At 40.7% G+C, this 21,471-nt stretch overlaps 1 protein-coding gene across 1 annotated transcript in view; it reads left to right on the top strand.

The window, feature by feature from the left end:
• Window positions 1-218: 218 nt before the first annotated feature.
• TAFA4 (TAFA chemokine like family member 4) overlaps window positions 219-21,471 on the top strand; it is a 49,944-nt gene continuing 28,691 nt past the window's right edge. The window contains exons 1-2 of the mRNA XM_075095468.1: window positions 219-331; window positions 3,437-3,552. Coding sequence (XP_074951569.1) covers window positions 252-331; window positions 3,437-3,552 — 196 coding nt within the window. The 5' untranslated portion in view covers window positions 219-251. The remainder of the gene's footprint in view (window positions 332-3,436; window positions 3,553-21,471) is intronic.

Genomic DNA, 21,471 nt, shown 5'->3' on the forward strand with positions numbered 1-21,471 from the left:
TAGTGCTATTTCAGAGCTGCCTTATCACAGTCTCTCTGTGTTCTTGGAAACAAGTGAAAAGAGCAATATGACTGCTGCCTTTTGCCTCGGATTGCACTGTAGATGGCGCTGTGAAACAATGATTTTTGTAACGAAGATCTATTTCACAGCACCATGCCAGACATTAATTGCAGTGTAATATGGCTTTCTTTCTAGGTCCCCAAAGCGAAGGAAAAATTCTGAAATGCAGAAAGGCTTATTTGCTGCTGCAAATGGGAATCTGGAATAACTATGAAAAACACACTGAAATAATTGTGTTTGACTGGAACAAAATTCTTGCAAAGTCCCCAAGGTAAGAGCACTTTTTATCTTTCAAATGACACTGAAGATTTGCTCTTCTGGTTAGCAACAATATCCACTTGAATCCAACAGAGAATGAAGGCTTGACATTTCTGAAAGCGTCAGCCCACCGACGCTGAAGGGCTCAGCACCCCTTGCTGTATCTCTCTGCCAAATTTCATTTTTCCCCTGACTTTTTAAAGATCCCTTGTATTTCTTTATATTAGCGGGCTGAAGACTCGTGTTCTGTTTACCTGCAAGGCAGACTGAAGTCTGCAAATGTATCATTTTAATGGCACTGGATTCTTTTAGCAGCCTTTCAATTTGGATAGAACTAAGTTGATGCTTTGTAGGGATAACACTTGTTCCTGGACTTGAATATACTTACAGAGGGGTAAGGTTACCCTGTTAACCTGAAGAGACCTGGCTTCACACTCCCTGCCTAACATCAGGGCCATGGCTTCAAAAGAGTCAAACTCGTATTCTGGGAAAGGTTTTGAAATGAAGTCAGCACACAACCATTTCCACTGAGACCAGCTTTGCTCCTGCACTGGAAATGGTGGGAACACCTGGGTTCACTTACAGGCTGAAATAGCAGCTGTTGAGCATGCAGTATATGGTTTGGGATTAAATACCTGTCCCTTCTGTCAACTCCCACCAGAAAGGGCATGCTCAAAATGCCTGATCTGTGGTATTTAATTCCAAGGGTTAAATCCTGCTTTCAGCCAAACCTCAGGAAATGTGAAGGAATGTCCCTGTCTTCGTTATGATACTATACAATGACACCAGAGCTGGTATCTCCACTGATGCTTGGATCAGATTCCTGTGTTTGAATTGAGGGCAACAGAGGGATGGTATTGCAAGACAAGCAGATGATGTTGTCTATGTAGTGGTAACTGGTGCGTGAGGTATAAGCTGTGCGTTTCTCATGGAGAGAGGAAGAAAACTAAGGTTAAATTCCGTTCTCTCCTCAAGAAAATGAGGTTCAGTAACCTGTGGAAGATTTGGGTGACTAACAACTGAAATGGTAGGTTGATTTCAAAGCCTACTGGACAGTTTCCTTAGGCCAATATTGGATCGACAGTAATAATAACATTTAAGCTGGTTTCACAGTGACTCAATCCCATTAGCTGCAGCAGCATTATGTGGTTCAGCTGGGTGCAAAAGGTGAATTAGATCCATGCTTATTAGCTGAAGTGTAGCTGCTCTGAATTAGCCTGGGAGTGCTCCATAAGAGGACATTTGTAGGGTAGGTAAGAACCAGTGACGTCTTTATCTTCTGGGCTTGATTCATGCTTGCAGAAGACTCCTGTATACTGCTACAAAAGAGCCTCACAGTGTTTCTTCTTGTACTTGTTCATTTGCATTCAGTGTAGCAACATATTTGGCTCAAAACAGAGCACCTTCTTAATGCAAGGAAAGGTACCTTTTTGCCACATCAGTCCTTAGAATGTGGCTTCTTTACATGTCTTTTTTTCTAATTAAATCTCTAAATTGTGGTGAGTTACTTTTTAGCAATGTTTGTGTAGCTTCTTAAGAAAGTTTGTAGGCTGGAGTAGAGTCTACAAGGACAGCTGAAGGTGCTGGCTTTTTCACCAATGTATTTGTACCTCAAGTGTAAAATAGTGTTTGCTGCTAAAATATATTTACGTACAGCAGGTTTTTGGTCTCTTAACTTTTGATGTTAATAAGTGCATTTGTGATGTGTTTGGGCTTTATCAACATTCCCATTCATACACAATGAGAGAAGAAAATTGTTTTGTGATGTGCGAAAGGGAAAACTATGTGAGTACTTTTAAATGAGAAAACATGGCATCTGTTCTGGTTTCATTTGTAGATGGTTATCAAATCTAAACCAGGATGCAAGTTCTTCACATGACTTTGACAGTAGAGCTGTCAAAGGCATGAGTAGTTTTTTTTTTAAAAATCTATGAGTCTATTCAGCACTTGAATGTTGGATTAGCTGAATAGTCTCAGGTATTTTAAAGATATACAGATAAACAAATTGTTTATAAAATACTTGGAAGAATCAGAACTGGGAATCTGCAGGGGAAAGAGTTCTCAAAGGACTTTTTGGTGCAAATCAGCATGTTTATGATAGGCTTGCGCAAATCCCAGTGTGCTGACTAACTGCATGCTAACGTCACTGCTATGAAAGCAGTATTTCATTCAATTTATGCAAATCTATAAATTGCCTTTAATTAATTGGATGTTTTCCTGCTTACGGCATTTGCTGAAAGTGTAGAACCCTGTATCTAAGGGTTCAACTGCATAATGCTCATTTATGTATCACACGAGTAATAAATCATGATAATTGAGTTTAAGAAAATGATTAGATTACCTTTCTATATGACGAATGGCATAACATAGGCTATTGAGGGATCTAATTGTAGATATTTGCAGCAAGATTACTGAGGATTTGTGGTCTTAGTTCTAATACTAACACGAATAAGACTAACAACATCTGCCCTATTTAGAACAAATGTTTTCTGAAATACAGGTGCTAACACCCTGGCAAAGCAGCAAGTCCTTGCATATTTGACTGAAATGCTGGTTTCATGAGTGTTTAACCCCTCAGCAAACTTGCTGATCTCCAGGAAAGCTAGCAGATGTGTACCTGGGAGATCCAGCCAATTCATGTGCATGGCGAAGTGGGAGTTGGTGCCTTTAGCAAATATCTCCTGAGAAGTATTAAGTATAAAGGACATTTTTCTGTGATGTTTCTATGATTTTTGAGGCAGGTGCAGTTTAAAAATAGTAGCATGTCTTATAAATATGTATATTTAAATTTGAGTGTGGCTGGACCTTAATCCAGAAAATCCCCAAACCAACCCCTTACCTCAGATTCATGGAAAGGTATTGCACTCACAATATTTTTATAAATACATGTTTTTGGGTAATACGATGTGTGATAGCCATTGCATTGCTTCTAATTATAAAACCTGCTTAACAAAGAATTGATCCCAACCGAACTATGAATGTGATTTTTTTGTCAACGTGCCTTGTAATAAGCCGTATTAGTTCTCCTCCTTTTCAGCTTTTTCTTCCCCGCATCATTTTTATGTTATTCCCTATTCACATTGTTCTTTCACTCAACTGCTTCCTTTTCTGCCTCCAGGATGAGATTCTGTGCCAAATCAATGCTTCTATCTGACTGGCTCTTTCTGGTCTATGTGTTAATGGTCTGCTGTAAATTGTTGTCCGCCTCTAGCCACCATCCCCGGGGGCACACAGGTAGGAGCTTTTAAACTCATTATGTGCTACTAAGACCAATTAATACCACTCACAGAATGTTAGAGCCCGCTTTTTAGCAATGGATAATTGATGAGGCTGTTGACAGCATGTTATAATCAGCACAATGGGTTAAAAATACAATGACAAGAAAAAATGAGTTATTGTAAATTTTAATGTTTTTTCTCTAGTAATTTAATGTACCAGACAGTTTTTGGAGTCACTTAGTGACTGCTAGGACTTTGGGATTTGTTTGTGTTCTTTTGCATTATCCTTATCCAAAATTACTCTGAAATGTATCTTTATCTTCTTCCTCTTAATCCAGTTGTTATCAAGAGACTCTACAATGGTATCATTGGCTTTGGTGGGCAACAGATCAAAGGACTCAGAATTGTGTTAGCCAGCTCTTTCACTAAGTAACACAAATAAGGACTTGTGGTTTAGTTTAGCCTGTGGCATGCTCCTTCTTTTCCTAACCTGCACAGTGAGGCAAATAGAAAGAAGTTGCATTTCAGAGGATGCACTACTGTAGCAGGGCATATCTACCAGGAGCAATGTAGTATCTTATTATAAATGACAGGAATCACTCAGAACAAGCTGGGTTGGCCTCATGAAGAGATACCAGACTGGATCTTTGAAGCAACATCTCTGTGCTAGGGTCATGCAGACACATCAGCTTCAAAGCAGAAAGAAATACAGATGTATTAATGCTAATGCAAAGATATCAGTGCAAGTCCTAAAACTGGATAGCTGAGTTAGCCCTATGTAACCTTTGATCCCAGAAGAGAGAGGTAAGTTAACAAAATACCACCTGTGAGCTCAGCTTTTTAGGAGAGGTCAAAAGCCTGCGACACCATGATGAGATCACTGCGTTGTTGGCGCCATAGTTAGCTTCGTGCTGGCCTGGAGATTTCTGCAAGTTTTGCTATTTGTGATGTAGTCTCATTCTTAAATTAGGTGTAATGCCTTAAATCCATATGTAGTGTTCTTAGCTCTGAGCCAGGCTTTTGTGGGTCCAAGTCTAATGGTAGCATTTGCTTCAGCTCAGCACTAGGAAGCGGGGATGCATTTGTTGGAGGCTCCATTCCCCATGTGAGACAACATATTGATCTCTTTCCTGGCTGCTTCTGGTGATGATTGTCTAGGTAGGAGCTGAAGGCTCCTCATGTGCTTGCCAAAATCTCTTCAGTCCTGGCAAACTGGACTGACTGGGACCTGCGTATAGCTGCTGTGTTGGTCTACATGCTCTCAGTGCGTCAGCAGCATGTGTCTAAGAGCTACAAAAAACACCTCCTTGCCTTACCCCATCACCAGCTCTGCGTTCCCTGGTGTTGTGCAGCACTTCTATCTGTTTGCCATAAAATGCAGCCATGGGTAATGGGAAATAACTGGCATGTTGCAGAAAAAGCCCATAAAGTGATTCCTGTGAATACAGTGTTAGAGGATGATCTGTATTATTGTTTTGCAGGTAGCTGTTACGGAAACTAGTTGAATCACTTCAATGAGGAAACAGGTCTATGCACAATTGAAAGTTAATTAGGTCCTCTTGACCTTTCCTGTAAACAACTGCTGCTTAGCAAAGTATTTTGGAGCTGACTATGAAGCAAAACCTGGAGAACAGCCTTCTGCAGCTTTTTTTCATTCAGGGAAGAGTCTTGTAAAAGGAAATGTTATTTTTGTCTTTTAAAGATGCACTTTGCATGTCTACCTAAGGAAATACCTGCAATAAGGCAGTAGTGATCCTGTGCTGTGGACTTGTATGATGAACACTCATCATGTGTTACGTAAATTACGAAAATCTTTTTACCATAACATTTCAGAATGCTTGACTGCATACTTTTAAACGACCTCAAGAATGCTTTCCCCGTATCAAAGAGGTACCATAAAACACAATCAAGCTGCTTAACTGTTAAGCAAATTTGCATATGGTGCTTCCTCTGGTAAGCTAAAGAAAGGTTTGGCTCTTCATGAAGAAGTTGGTCAGGTTATGGAGCTCTTAGTCAAATAGACACCCTTGAGGCTGGAGCCTTCATGCACCTTTTTAGACTATGGTGTCATACCCTTTCCCAGACACAATTTTCTCTTGTTTGTATGCTGAAGGGACTCCCATCCCACTTTGTGATTCCATCTAGCACATGAAGCTGTCGCCCTGTTTTTGAGTCTCCAGCTCCCTGTGTCTGACATCTGGCACCATAGAGTATTTAGAGGGCTTGGGGGGCTCTCCTCAAGGGGCCTGCGTTTCCCAGCCTCATCTTATCTTTGCTGTTTGATACAACACCTAGGTTGACCTTCTAATGTACAATTAGAACTGCGATAGAATCTGGTATGTGAGCAAGACAACATCTTGTTCATCAGGAAAGCAAATCATTTAGAACTTTCAGTGTAGCCCATTTTGTGGAAAGCAAATAATTAGCTTCATTTGTTTAATATAAATTATCATGTTCTTGGATGGCAATTAAGATTTTTGCAGTCATTAGACAATATTAACATTTTTTCAAAGTAAAATGTCCCAAAACGTATTAGAAGGATGAACTCAAGCTTTGGGTTTGGCGAAGGCTTTGTCCTGTGTCCCTTAGGTCAAGCAGCTATAACCTGACAGGTGTGTACTCAGGTGGGAAATACATGCTGTTTGTGAGGTGCCTAGCCTGGGATATGTTAGGAGCAGCTGGTTCTTAAGAACATGTTGTGTCTGCCCCTGAAAATCACCATGTTTTAAGCTATTTACTTGATATCACTAGTCACTTTTGAAAAAAATGCTTATTCATTAAAGCTAAGAAAGTTTATTAACCAAGAGCAGACAACAGAATTTAAGATGAAAAGTCAGGATTGACTTTTTTCTTTCCAAAATACTGCCACTTTTAAGGAGCCTAATCCAGGAAAAGACAATTATTGACTTTGGCCATGTTAGATGGTGCCTGAAAGAATGACATTTGACAGCTGTCTCTGCAATATTCAGATGGGAACAGAGGCTAGATCTTTAAGGATAACCACCCCATTTCTGAAATGTGGGAGAGAATGCTATTGAGCAATCCCTTTGGCAAAAAGGGCCTCTTCACTGTAATAAAGTGTAACAGACCTGTTTCATTCTTTTGTTCAGCAGAATATTCACCACCATCAAATAACTGTTAGTAGAGAAAGAGCCTGGTTCAATCTAACCAGCCAAATGTGCCATTGCTTTGAAGCAGTTTGGATCTTGAGCCCAGCTTGGAGGCTGCGGCCTATTTTTCGTTTGAACACTGTAATTGCTTTGAGTGGCAGAGTTAACTAGGTGAAAGGTAGAGGAGAAATGTTCCTTCTCATTACCATTAGATCACTGAAGATGCTGCTTATGCAGATTATTTCAGCAGGCTCCCTCTACATCTATGTAGAGAAGACACTTTAGAATATTCATCTGACTTTGTGGCTATGAGTTACCCTTCTGAAGAGTTTCTTTTGCAGTGACAATAGCTGAGGGAGGCATAAGCACCAACCTTACTACAGCTATTTAAAATTGGGCAGTATTTCAGGCTCCCAGAGTACCTAACCGATACCGATATAACTATCAATTCCATGCTGTGCTGAATGAAGCAACACACATTTAGTACCAGAAAAGATTTGTTTTCACCTCACTCCTATAAGTCAGGATCCACAAATGATGAAGTATTGAAAAGACACTTCCTCAGGTCACCTCGCATGGGGGCTGGACTTGCAGACCATTAATTGATACAGCCAGCTGAGCAGTTTCTGTCATGAATTACCAGTGCAGCTTGGCTTTTTTGAGACTGCTGTGTTTTATTTTTATGTGATGGTGCTCACCTGAAATGCTTCTGGCCTTGTCCTGCTTGCTGTGAAGGGTCTATGTTTTTGGAAAGTCCATTATTATTAACGAGCCCAGAATCCATGTATTTAATAAACCTCTGTAGCTTAAAGCAGGGCCAAATTTGTCTCTGAATTGTCTTACACAGTTGACATCTTCTCTTTTCTTTGTGATTTCAAGTGAAGACTTTAGTGCCAGCCCTAATGGTTTTCTTGCTTCTTGTAGCTGCAGGATGATGCAGATCACAGGGATAAATCACTGTGTGTGTGCGTGCTGTGACAGCTTGGTCTTTTAGCCAACTGAAGGAATAAGTAGCAACTTCTTTTCATGGATTTTACTCCTTGTTGCACTGCAGACAGTTTTATTTACACGGTTATCAGAGGTTAAATGGGAGAAGTCTGGTTAAAAATGGCAGTGGCAAGCAAATATGCGTGACCATAGGGATTGGGAAGTGGGTTCAGGAGGGAATTATCACCAGCTTGAGCTGTTGTAAATTCTACATCTTTGCTTAGTGAAATGCAGCTGAAAATTTGTAATTTGTTACCTGGCATCTTCAACACAATCTCCAGCAACCAGGATGCTGTCCTAGCTGGTTTTCAGAGGACTGGTGATTTCCATCACGTGTGAAAGACGAGCTTCTTTTGTAGACTCTGCTGAGCAGGGCCTGAACAGGGACCTGAGATAATTTTCTGGGGTTCCATGAGTGTTCTCCTTTTTCTTCTGACTGATGCTTGAACAGGGAAAGACAGATATATGGAAAGGCTCGGCTTGTGTAGGAGCAATCTGAGTGAGTAATGCAGCAGTGAGCTTGACGCAGAAGACAAAGGCTCTCCTCGCTGCTGCTCCCTTTCCCCACTTGCTATGGCTCATGGAAAGCAGTCTTCTTGAGAATGTGTCTGTCTCCTTTTTTTTTTTTTTTTTTGTCCTTTGCTTGCTCTGTGGAGAGGTGCTGGTCTAACCTATCAGAGGGATGGTCAAAGTCACTTGTTTGTCACAGAAAGAGACCTCCTGTCATTTGATAATGGTATCATATGTAATGGACCTGAGGCAAAAATCTACCCTTGATGAGCAGCAAACCAGACCAGCTGAAGGCAGTACAGAGTGTATGTGTTGAACTAGGTGTTTAATAATTCTTTTCTGTGTCCCAAACAGCAGAGAGGAGTCAGTAGTCTGAAGGAGTGGGAGAATCCCTGTCCGCCCCAAGCCTAGTGACCACTCTAACGTGCTGGGAAAGTACATGCTTCATTGACCTCTATTAGGCAGAGAGAGAGGAATAGCAGCCTATGAGAGGTAAAACCTTGATGAGTTGTCAGTGTGCGGTGCATTACCAGTAAAGCAGGCATCAAATGAAGAAGGAATGAACACCACAGTTCATCTGAAGGATGAATGAGGGATTCAGTGATGCTGTTGGACTGGATGGGGATGATGAGTGGCAGGTGGGCATAAATTATACTGGGAACGTCCCAGCAGAAGGTTGCTCCTTTATGCACAAAACAGCGATTCATGTACTGAGGCATGTATCAGACATTGTTTTGGTCTGTAGGACCCTTTGAGTCTGCTTTTTTTTTTTTTTCAACTCTAAATGTGGAATGTCACTGTCAGCTGGAATCAGACCTGTTAAGATCTCTTGATCATGCTCTTAGTTTCAGGCAGTCAGGTAGCAGAATGGATTGTTCAACGTCAGTTGCAGGTTTTCACAGCTTTAAGACTTGTGGAAAGAATCCTGTCCCCACTGGAGTGAGAGGAAAAACTCCTCCCTTATGCAGTCTCCAGGACTATGTCTACTTAAGTGAAGGCTGTGTGTCTGAAAAATGCAGCTTTATATTAGAAATATTGCTGCTATCAAGCAAAAAGGGAAAACCCAGGCTTATTGTTCTCACCTTATTTTTAGGTTGGAGCATCATTCTTCCTAGTGGTGCAAATTGCCACGGGCACGGTTCACAGCTCCAGCAGAGGGCCCTGTAAGGCCGCCAAAGGGGCTCCAGTGCACAGCCACAGACTGGCATTGCACTTGTTTTCTTGCGATTTAAATCATAACTGCATTTTACTAATTAGAATTATGAGTCCTTTTGTATTTCAACGGGTCAGACATGGTTAGTGCACAATAAGCTTTAGCCCTTTATTCTATTTAACTCCTTTTATGTCTTAATGTTTTATTCAGTGTGTTATTTATGTGTTTTATTATCCAGCTTCTAAATATAGGGTAGCTACAATATACAGCCTTGGCTGTAATCTCTTCAAGTAATAAGGTAGGGAAAGCAATTCCATTGAGCAATAGGTTCCCTTTAAGACAAAAAGGAGCAGAGTTTGCTGCATGAAGTTAGCTGGTATATTTATTTATTTTTGAGGAGAAAAGAGAGGAAGAAATACCTATTTTCCTTTTTTTTTCCTTAAATAACAATGGGAACTTTTAATATATACAACAGATTTCAACAATTACTTCAATTTGGATGCATAGCTATGTTACCAGTAAGGAGCAATTCAGTGTTAATTTAGTCTTTTATAGGGGAAAACATAGCTTCTGGTATAGTGTTCCATGGACACGCACTTTAACTGCGCGGAATGTGATTGTATATGAAAAGATTTATGTATTCCAGGGAGTCGGGGGGAGGAAAAATTACAGATGAACTGGTGAATGTGTAGGTTTTGTGTATCATATTTCATTATGTTTCGGAAGGATGGGGGAAGTTCTGTAACAAAAAGATGATGGAGTCTCATTTAACAAAGAAATAGCCAAGTCCAGTGTATCAATCTGTATAGCAGGAGGCTGAAACCAAGCGCTCTCCTGCAATATGAAGGTGACCTTATTTTAAAGCCATTGGGGAAAGCTTGTGAAAATACTGTCTTTATTTTATTTATTTTACACTGACAGCATCATTTTTTTTATATAGCTGCTATCTGCAATAAATGATAATCTTTACATTCCATTGACCAAAATTCTAACCAAGTAAACTTTCTTTGCTCTTTGTCTTTTTTTAATCTACTTCTCCTAAACTTGTATTATTAAGTCGCAAATGCGTAGGCTTGTGCTAATGTGGGGAGAAAGAGATGGTTGGATAAGTGAAAATCCACAAATAGGATGGAAAGCATCTTGCCCTCAGTGTTAATTTGGGTGAAGTGATGCAACAAAGAATGGTACGTATTCTACTCAGGAGCTCTGCTCTGGGCTTATATGGAAGTCAACACTCTTGAGTCCCTGGGAGGATGGATGCTTGAGTGATGAAGGCAATAGACTGAAATGTAAAGGACTTGCATTGAATTTCTTGCTCTGAAATGCCTAAGATGAAGTCCTGACCCCACTAAAGTGGGAGTTTGATTCTTCTGTGGTTTAGTTTCCAGCCTGCTCGGGATATGTCATATGGGTTTTGGTCCCAGCAGAAACGTTAGACTCCATAGTTGTGATTTTATTAACCCTTAAGCCAGTCATTCTTACAGAATTCATCATTCAGTGTTTTGCAAATTACTGCCATTTTGAGGGATGGAAATTGCTTTAGGGCCTGTTCTGCTATCGATCGACATGTCTGGGCTTACTGTGTGGGCTGCATTGCCACAGCCTTGCAATTATGTTAATTGTAATAGGAGCACAGAGCCTGTCCCAGACTTAAAGTCCAATTTTAACATAATTGCAAGGCCTTGTGCTACCAGAGAGTTTCATCCCAAATGAGTGACTGTGCAGGCTTGAATAAAATTCCATGGAAAAGGATAGCAGTTTCTGTTGATTTGATGATTTAGGCTTAGTGCCTATTTTTGTCTGGGCTGCCAGGTAAGGGTGATTCAGAAGCAGGCTAGGACATGCTGACCCTCCATGCTGGCTTCCATTTGCCCATAGTTTGGGCAAATGTAGGTGGGTACAAAAAATCGACCCTGTATTTAAGAGCAGGAAAGTAGTTGTCATACTTGGCAGTAGCATCAAACATGCCCCACCTGTACCTAGTCCACTCAGACTACGTGAAGAAGTGCTCAGCTCTGCGCTCCTGCCAATCACTGTATTTTCCCCTACAGAGAGCTGTCCCTTGATGGTAGTTTGAAAGTTTATGGTGTTGACGTCTCTGGTTTCAAGGACATGTTTGAGCAAGCATTTTTTTTCTTGGAAACCAGAAAATGTTTAATAATGGAAGAACTTGGAGATGGATTTTTTTTTAACTAGCATTTAAGTGTTTTGTTGGCGGAGCACCTCTAGATTGCTGCTGATAGCCCTTTGCTGCAGCTGTCTGGTTTTCAGTGTTTGGCAGCATTCTTGCGTTCCGTCAGGGAGTGACAACTGGTAGAGGACAATGGATTCTAAATCAGGAGATTAAAGATGTCTTGTAGGGTTCAGCAGGGTAATCTCTCCTCATCAGACTGGAGATGCTATCCATCAGCACAGGAGTGGAGACTACAGATGACATTCATTTTCTTCCAGGGTGTCAATCTTTAATGATACCCCGCAAGCGACAGAAGTTATGAGTGGAAAATTCTAGGATCAACGTTTCTATTGCTTCATGTTTGGCCTGCCTTTATTTAGTTTTTCCTTTTTCTTTCCTTATTTCTACTTTTGTTTCCCTGATGGACAGTATCCATATGCCTTGCAGTCCAGTGATGGTCACTATTTTTTTGATTCATGTTGTTTTTTAAAGAAATAATGACCAGATAAGTGTGAGGCAGGATTTCTCTCAGCATTATTTACTACTTGCATCTTCCTGATATCAATTCTTCCACTAGTTTTATGCCTGTGTTTCCTTAAAGTAGCATCCTGAGATGCTGCAAATATTTTGGAATAAACAGATTTTTTTACAGTCTTTTTCACAGAGACAAATTGTTGCAAATTAGCTCAATGGGTGATACTTCTGGGGTGGAATGGCAGGCTTTGTGTTAACAGCTATTTGTAGGGTGTTGCATGAAGCTGACTTCAGTTTCAGATTGGCTGTTGATGCCTGATAGCAAATATGAAACTGTAAGCAATTGTAGAGCAAAAATTTAAATGTATCACGGTGTTCTTTCCTGTGCATCTTATTTTCAGGTTGAGTGAAAGAGCTTAGAGTATCTCTCGTGCTCTATATCCTTTCTGCCATTTCTCCCTTTTTCCTTGGGAGATTTCCTTCTATATAGCAGGAAATAAAAGTTGATAGAGAGCACACTGACCTTCCTACTTTGTGCTGCCCCTGGATTATCACTGGACAGGACACAAAGATAAGGGGGTTTAAGGGCTCTAAGGTGGCATTAACCTGCTCAGTTAGAGCACAAGTGCCATTCAGCAACAAAAAATGCAAAAGGGGAGAGAACAGCATGTGAGTCCCTCATTTATAGCTATGACCTTTGTAAGGTACAAGATTGGATCCAGTCCTCTTCCTAATCCAATGCACAGCACAATGAAAAACAATCTCTTGAAAAAGAGCATGGAAATACCTGTTTTCCCTATAAAGACATATTTCCAGGTCTTGTATACTATCCTGCACTGTATGATTTGAAAGTACCAAGGCATTCTGACGCATTCTCCACCCCTGTCCCAGTGACATCATTTGCATGGTCTAGTGATATAATAAACAGTATATTGAGGCACTGGCAGTTATGGAACCAGATTATTGCATTTCATGAATAAGCAATAATTGTGCAAACACTCTGCCCCCTCCCCCCCTTTTTTTTTTTAATATGAGGCACAATAAATAATGGGTCACCCAAAGGAAGGGTGCCTGTCCTCTTATGACTTACCATTTTGGGGAGATGCCCTCTTCAAGGAGATCAAACAGGAAGATCTTAGGCTGTATATCATTACTGACGTTTGTTGCTACTCCTGCTACTCCTAAGTATTCTTAGATTGTCTTTAGAAAACATAATTTACTGAAAGTATGAAAATTGAGTCAAAGTGTAATTTGAAAAAGGTGCAGATTATGTTGGTTGGCATAAATCACCCTGGCAACATGAGCGTCTGGCCCAAGTTGTGGATATGCTAATGATTTCTGTCTATTGAGTTTTTTCTGTAGATGCTGGTATTCCTCCAACTGAAAAAAACCAAACCAAAACAAAAAACCACAAAACTAAATCAACTGAAATTTCTCATCTAAACCAGTTTGAATGTAGAAAGAGGTCCCTACTGTTCTCTAGATGCACCCTGCTGGTGTTAACACTGTTGGGTCACTGAGGAATTAAAATGTAACTGATATTTTTATTTTCAGTGTTTCTCAATGCATCTTGCTTAAAAAGAAAAAAGAAGCCTGGCTGCACTGCAAGTTGCCTTTTAGAACTGACACTTGCTTGACTCTGTGTCCAAATGAGTTGTCTGGGTTTGGGAGTGCCCACACGTAATAGAGTTCAACAATTTACTTGCATTAGGTTAATTTTTCAGATTTTGTTCTACTTCCAAGGTTTCATAAATGGGGAGGGAACAATATAGCAGATTTTACTATCAGACCTATGCTCAGTTGTTTTTTGTTTGAACTACAGAGGAAAAAGCACTAGTCTGACGCTTCATTTGGAAATTCTGTGGCAGGTGTGCTATTTTTCTCCCCCCGCCATGCACATTTTTTACTAGAAATACAAAAACCCCACAACTTTGTGTTGGCATTCTTTAGAAGTGGAGTAAAATTGCTGCCCTCAGCAAAATGCAGTTTACTGCAAGGGATGCCACAGTCCCCAAACAAGGAGCCAAGATAATTAGTCTGCAACTGACAAATAAGTCTGCTATGCTAATGTAAAGAAACATCCTTTTTTTCAGACTGTATCACATGGTAGTTTGTGCCAAGCTAGAGAGAAAAGAGAGTTTGCTCTGAAATTATGTCCTCTTCTGGGGGAAGAAATCTAATCCAACAGCGACTATGGAAAGCATTTTCCTGACCCTTTCCCATTATCAAGGGATTTGGATTAACTGAATTCTGGATCAGAACCAAGGCCTGAGTAGGGTTTTTTTGCAAAATCACTTCCATTTTTCTTTCAGCTATAGCAAGAACTGCATCAAAAAAGCATTAAAAAGAACTATGGCTGCAGTATGACCAGTTTACCAGAGGGATAAAGGTGATCCAGCAGTCTCTCTGGATTGCCTCTCAACAAAAGGGAAGAGTCTTTGCCCCAAGCGCTTCAGTCTAAATAAACAGCAGTGTGCTGGAGTAACTCGACTCTGGCAGCCAGACTCACTGAAATCAAAGCAATACAAGGTGTTTGTCAGTAGAACATGAAGTGCTTTACAAATGAAGTGTGATTATTCGCATTTAACAGATGGGGGGCTGAAACACACATGTGTGCATGGTGAATGCTTCCAGGACTTGGGAACAAATTGGACTCAGTTGCAGAACAGTGCCAGAGGTTATATTTAGATTGCCTTGCCTGGGACTTGGTGGCTGGGCTACTATTTATGCAGACAACACAGAGCAGTACTTAAATACTGTCATTACATTGTGCTGGCCAGCTACAGCAAAGGTATATGCCTATCAAAGGTGACAAGTGACCAGTAAGCCCCTTCCCAAATTTATTTCCCTTATTTCCTAGTACAGACTCTGTTAGCCGAGTTGGTCAAAAGGCTGAGCAAAGAAGTGGCATTTAAAAATTATTATTAACATTTTGCATTGAATGCTAAGTATTTTATTCTTACAGTTATAGTGAGCAAAACTTTTGTTTTTAATGGCATATGACATGGACCTTCAGCCTGAGATCTGTTAGATAATAACAGAGTGAGCAAGGTCATTCCTTGACCAAGCTAAAACTGCATGTTGTGAAATGATAAATTTGGTCAGGACAAGCAATGGAAAGATGTCTGCTTTGTGGCAGCTTCAGCAGGTGGTTGAAGTGAGACAATGAATATTGCTAATTGCCATTGCTTTTCTGCTAACATGTTTGCTGTGAACTGGCTTGCCACTTGCCTGTGGGGATGGGGGAGAGAAGAGTGGGGTCCTTCCTTCTGTCTCAGGTGAGTGAGGTGATTGTACAGTTATTGTGTACCAATAGGCTGATACTCATTTTGTGCAGAAGTCAGCGTGAAGCACAGGTGACACTAAGGTAACTGGAGTTGAGAGGTGGCATGTACTGACCTCTAGCAGAGAAGGGTATGACCACCCCTTTACTAATTTCATGACAGGTCCTTGCTACATCACAAACAATGCTAGCTGACTGAGGAGGAGGAGTGGGGGGAGGAAGAATTGTCATGCCCTACTCAGATCCCCTGTAAGAGATGCAGTGACTGTGACACTTCTGTGACAAGACTATCTCTGCATTCACTACATAGAAAGCCAGAATGCCAGGGCCCCTCTTAGATTTTGGTCCCCCAGCAGTTGTGATGGCTCAGGTAGCACCCATCTTAGGAGGTGCCAGCAGCACTCTGGCACTGCCCTCTGGAAATAACTGGTTGATAGCATCATTCAGCAGGGCATGCAGACCTCTGAGCTTCTCCAGGGACAAGGGCAGTACCATTCCTCACCACCATTTGGCCAACCTCAGTAGTAGAAACCTTAAAAATACAATCAAGTCCTGAGACAGAACCAAGGTGTGTAACATTGTGGTTCCCACAAAACAATAAGCCATTTTTAGTGAGCCACCATTCTTTCCCTGTAAAGTTGAAGTGACTGCTTAGTTGAAGGATGAGATTACAGGCTTAAATGAAAACAAAGGTACTTTTGGGCTATACTGGAGATACCACACAGGATGAAAAGCATGAAAGGAAGATGCTGATCACTGGAGTTATCTGGGTGCTGTGGTGTGTTTAGAGGCCTATGCTTTAACAGATGAGTTACACTAGCATATGAGGATGTATTTCAGATCTTAATTCTATTTTGCTCTAATGGATTTCTTAAATACCCCTGTATGTCCATTTTCTCTCTATCCTTTTTCTGTATCTGTTTGAAAATCAATAAGTAGTATTTTTCTTTTTAAAAAAAGATCATTGATGGTATAACATACTGTAAATAAAGCATTAAGCAAAGAATTGATGAATATAAAAAGACAGGATGAAATACACAAGGATAAACACTGCTTCAGTAAGAGCGTGTATAAAGAACAACATCCCATTGCAAAGTGCTCTCTGGGGCAATGAGAGCTACTTGTTATTTTTTGCATAAATCTGATGACTTAAGCTATCTGCTGTGTGAAAGGAAGATAATGTCAGGCTGATTGATAGAGTGAACAGGGCATGACAGTCTTCAAGGAAGAAGAAAGGCAGAGATCACTTTCAGTGGAGACAGGATCTCATGATGTAGTTGAGCACTTGATAAGCCAACTGAAATTCAAAAATCACATTTAAATCACTGAATGATGAAATGAGAGGGAGATAAATAGGTCTGCGCTAATGATTACATACCCTCTTGACTAAAATCAGAGATTAAATAATATATTGTATATTTTCAGTTAATTCTGGTGTCCTGTATCCAAACAAGTGGTAAAGTTTAAAACACAGTTAAGCAGTAACCTGGTAGAAATGTGTAAAGGCTGAAATTATTCTCTGTTATGGGCTGTACAAGTCTTGGCTATGCAGTGTTTGTGTGAGTGTGTGAATTGCCAGGGCTTTAATGCTTCAGTGTTTTTTTGTTGGTGTTTTTTTTTTTTTAAGAAGGTAAATGGGCTTTTTTTTTGTTTTGGTATAGAGGCAAACCAAGGACACGTGTTTACTGATGAAACATAACTATCTAAAATGAATCCTTCTGAAATTAAGCCCTGAGACGGTCCTGGGCTTGGTGTCTTGCTCAGACAGAGCTGAACTGAACATATGGCAGAAAATAAGGGCAGATATTCTTGCAGATTCTCTGTAGAAAGCTGACTTGGTGCCTGGTGCAATGTATAGCAAGTAATCACAGGGCAGCTCTAAGTTTTCCCTGTGACTCCAGTAGAAAATAATTTATAGCACCCATGACTTGCTGGAGGGTAGAGGAGTTCTGATTGTACCCCTGCTTTTCAGGAAGGTTAACCGTGCAAGTAGGACAACATGTGTCAGTCTTTCCAACTGCTATACAAATCCCAAGGTCATCAAAGAGTTAGGCTGATGTGGAAAAGTCCTCAGGTGTCAAAACAGATGAAATGTGAATTCTTCCATTCTGCTGATGGTGTAGTTCAATGTCAGTACTGGTAAACAGTGTTTATTGGGCCATAGTTCACCTACTTCCTCCCATATACCAAAAAGAAAGCATCATCCCCTTCTTTGACTGCTACACCACCACTGCTGTTTGGGAGTCCTCTGTGTAGTGGGATTTAATGCTGTGGATTAAACGATAATTTTGTGTTGCTTGTAGTAATTTTACAGGAAATATTCTGCAGGTATGAAAAATATGGACATGGAGAAACAAGAGTCAGTCTCAGCAGCATCTCAGACTGCTGATCGTGCAGCTAGACTGCTGAGGAAAGCTTTGTTTTTCCCTCTTTCCTAGTCCCAAGTCAGTCCTCTTCCCCCTGCTTCCCTCCCATTTTCCTTGATCTGTTGGAGGAGTTCTTGCCTATTGGTGTCTTGCTGTAGAGTCCTATTAGCATCAGAAATTTATCTTCTTCACAAATTGCCCTGTAGACTGTACCCTGACAATCTGAGCTGGTTTTAAATTGTTGTCACTGCCTCTGCATCATCATCCACAAGTAATGATGTTGATAATGAACATGTTATGCAGTCATTTACCAGACCTGAGGCCCCCTGTTATCTATGAGGGGATGCTAAGTAGATAGCAGAGTATCAGAGTCTCATTTTGCTCTACACATCTATATTCTGAGCTCCCAAGTACTGAAACGAGGCAGATGTGGGCTTTTAAAAGCCAGATTTAGTGAGAGATTTGGATATCACTGTGGATTAGCAACGTATGTGGGTATGCAAGGTAGTTGCTGAATTTCCATTTTAACTGCAATGAAATGTGTTGATTTGAAGACTTTAAAGTTACGATGGTATAAGCTGAGATCCTGTGTCTTAAAGCTCTGTGTACCCATCCCTCTGTCAGCTCCAGCATCTTAAAACAGCTTAACAGCTGCAGGATCAAAGAGGATCAAGTCCATGGAGTGATTTCACAGGCAGGACCAGGAGTGAGCCAGAGCAGCAGAGCGCCTCTTTCGTCCTTGCGCAGAAGGAGCAGATTGTTACAGCACTTTCGTATTCAGCACCTGTTTTATTTTGCTTTCTCTGAAAACTTTTGTCTTGGATGGCATTGACAGCAAGGTGCAGAATAAGCATCAGTCTGACAGTGACTCAGACTCAGCCCTTGTTAGCCATCGATCTTTACTCAAGTGCTTTCTACTCAACCTGCCCACTGGATGGCAGCAGCAGAACACATCCGTATATTGCTTTTTTTGTCTGAGTAAGTAGTGGGACTCTCCAAGTTAGAACATATTCACCCAGCTTTCATGTGACTTTCTTCCTGCTTAATCTTCTGTTATTTGCCTCTGTGTATCCAGGAGAGGCACAGCTTTGTCTCCAGTTTCCTCTTCTCACAGTCTCCAAGGACGGGTATTGCTGTACTAGATCTTCAAAGAGCCGGGGGGGCTGAGTCAGCCAGTGAGTAGGTGATGTGCCCGCATACCTGGTGTGGGCCAGATTGCAGCAGTGACCAGCTCAGCTCTCTGAACGTCAGGTAGACCTTTACCTGGAAAGGGAACTGAAACTAAGCATGAGCATTTCCCTTCCAATTTTTATTAGGCTGTATCAAGAGCAATTAAAACAAGCAGGTATTTACTGCCAGATAGCACGGGCAAATAATTGAATTTCCCACTGCTTAAAAAATGATCCTCATCTTAGCAGGCTTTGTAATTAAATTTGACCTTGAGCAATCCCACATTCCTCATGCTACTTCAAGTTGTATCTGAATTCTTGTAGTCTATTTAAAATGTAAATTATGTTATTTAAAATTTGCAACAACATTTTGTGTAGCATTGTGCCTTTATAACATACCAGGTTTCTTAGCTAAATGCCATGGTTTTACGATGAGTTCTCGGACCTACAATACTTTATACGTGTGCTAGCATTTAAATGAGCTCCAACTTGCCTCTAAGGCTAACAATGCATTAGGGTGAAGGTGTGGGCAGTTCGCCTCAGTGTCAGTGCTGTATTTTTCAGTTACTTGTGTGCTGAGTCTGTACAGTAAAAGAAAAGAGATTTGTACAGTTAAAGCACTCTCTGCAATATGAGAAAGTTCCACAAAAATTAAAACTCTAATGATGGTGACATTTTAGGGTATCTAGGTAGAGACTGAACTTCAATCTGCAGAGCTAGAGCTTTATTTTTTGACTTCTGGTCTCTTGCAGCTAAGTGTTGAGAGTTGATATATGTATATTTTTTTTTAATTATTATTGACTACTTAGTAAATACTGTGAAATGAAGTAAGAAATATTTCTGAAAATATCATACCTGCTTTCTTTAGAGGTGGCTCTAAGTTTAAGAGGAAATACTCATATTTACTAGGGGGTGAATATGGTATTAAGTGGGTAAATAAAGATAGTGCTGTTTGTTGCAAGCAGGAAATAAGAGATCAAAACAGACTATTTCCCCAGAGCAGCAGGGCCTATAAATGCCGTAGCAGTGATTCCAGTGACTGGACTGTTAACAGTAATTCCACAGTAGTTCCTTTTGGACATGTAGAAGAGACTTAATCCCAGCCACAGGTCTAGTGATGGCGCTAGGCAAGAATGTGGAGATAAAAAAGTAAGGAAAATTATTATGTGGAGAAAAATGCAAGCTTGGCGGTGGTACAGGCTCGACCTCTGTTATGGCCCTCAATCTTGGAACGAAACAAGATTTTGGTAACTGTTCACCTCCTTCTGAACTTGCTTGCAGATATAGTGATACAAACCTGTTTGACACTTATCAACACAAGCCATGTGCATGGGCTGAATGTATTATCTGATGCTGCGGTATGGAAAAGGGGGCTGTTTGACTTATGGGACTGTCCCAGCTGCTGTATTTATCTGGTTGGTTTAAAAGCCTGAAGAAAAAGATCACTTTGAAGGAGGATTTTTTAGAAATAAAGAGCGCTTTTAATTAGGGTTAATTGTGTCATTCAGAAAAGGTAACTGGTTAGCATTATTAATCTAGTTTTGTGACTGACCCTTTGGGAGTGATGCTGTGTATTGCCCCAGGTGACAGATGATGGAAGATCCACAGAGAGGACAGAACATCTCTAGCTGGCAGACACATGAAATAATCCGTATGGAATTGGGAAGTTTAAGGGGAATTTGGGAGTTTTAAGGGCGCAGCATAGATGTGTACTGGGATTCTCTCCTGTAAATTCATTAGGAAAAGATACAGTATAATCAAGAGATGATATATGTACTTGTAATAGTTGTGTAAAAAAGCTGCTGTTAAGAAGATCCCTGTGTTGGTGTCTTGTTCCTAGTATTGGGATTAGCTACAGGTGGTCAGAACGATGCTTTCGTTTTCGTCCTGAGCAAGTTTTTTCTTCCTTCTCTTCAGTTAGCCTGTTCCATTTCAGTTTGCTCTTGTGTATTATGGTAATTGTCAATCCAATAGCCCAGCATGTTCCGAATTAATTATGAAATGCTTCAGAGTAAATGAAACTGGGACTGTTGTAGAGAACAAGAGATGGCTGAGTCTTACTGTGTTCAGTGAGACTGTTTAATTCACAGTGCTTTCTAAAATGGGAACCATGTGTACATCTTGCATTTCAAATACCTCTTAACCCTGAAGGGCTAAAAGTTCCTAAAGAAGAAAAACATACATAATTTTACAGTTCCTCTAACTGTCAGTGACTGCCCAATAATTTTTGGAAACTGCTGGGCCAGATCCAACCAAATGATGATCTTAAATGTGGTAGGGTTTCTAGGAGTTTGAAGAAAACTGACAGTGAGGTACGTTATTACACCCAATAAGAAAAAGCTACAGTGTAATTGTGAGGTTTACCTGTCTGTGTGTCCTGGCAGCATGCTGGCTAATACACCTCTACGCTGGAACCAGCGCTTGCCTTGTTGTAGTTAAGGGACACAGAAGATGTCTCAGCACCTTCAAGTGGATGAGAATGGAAGCCGTAGCAGTGATGCGGGATTGGGACAGGCGTGTCATAGATGCATCTTAGTGGAACAGCACAATCAATGAGATAATAATTTTTACAGTCACCTCAAAAAGCAATGGTCGCCTCTGAAATGGGATTTGGCTTGTTTAATGTCAGAAAAATCGGTTTCTTGTGATGGGAGAAAATGGTGATCATTTGAATGCTGTTTTCTTGGCATTGTCACTGTGAAATAAGCCA

Source organism: Phalacrocorax aristotelis, chromosome 6, assembly GCF_949628215.1.
Source record: "Phalacrocorax aristotelis chromosome 6, bGulAri2.1, whole genome shotgun sequence".
NCBI lineage: Eukaryota > Metazoa > Chordata > Aves > Suliformes > Phalacrocoracidae > Phalacrocorax > Phalacrocorax aristotelis.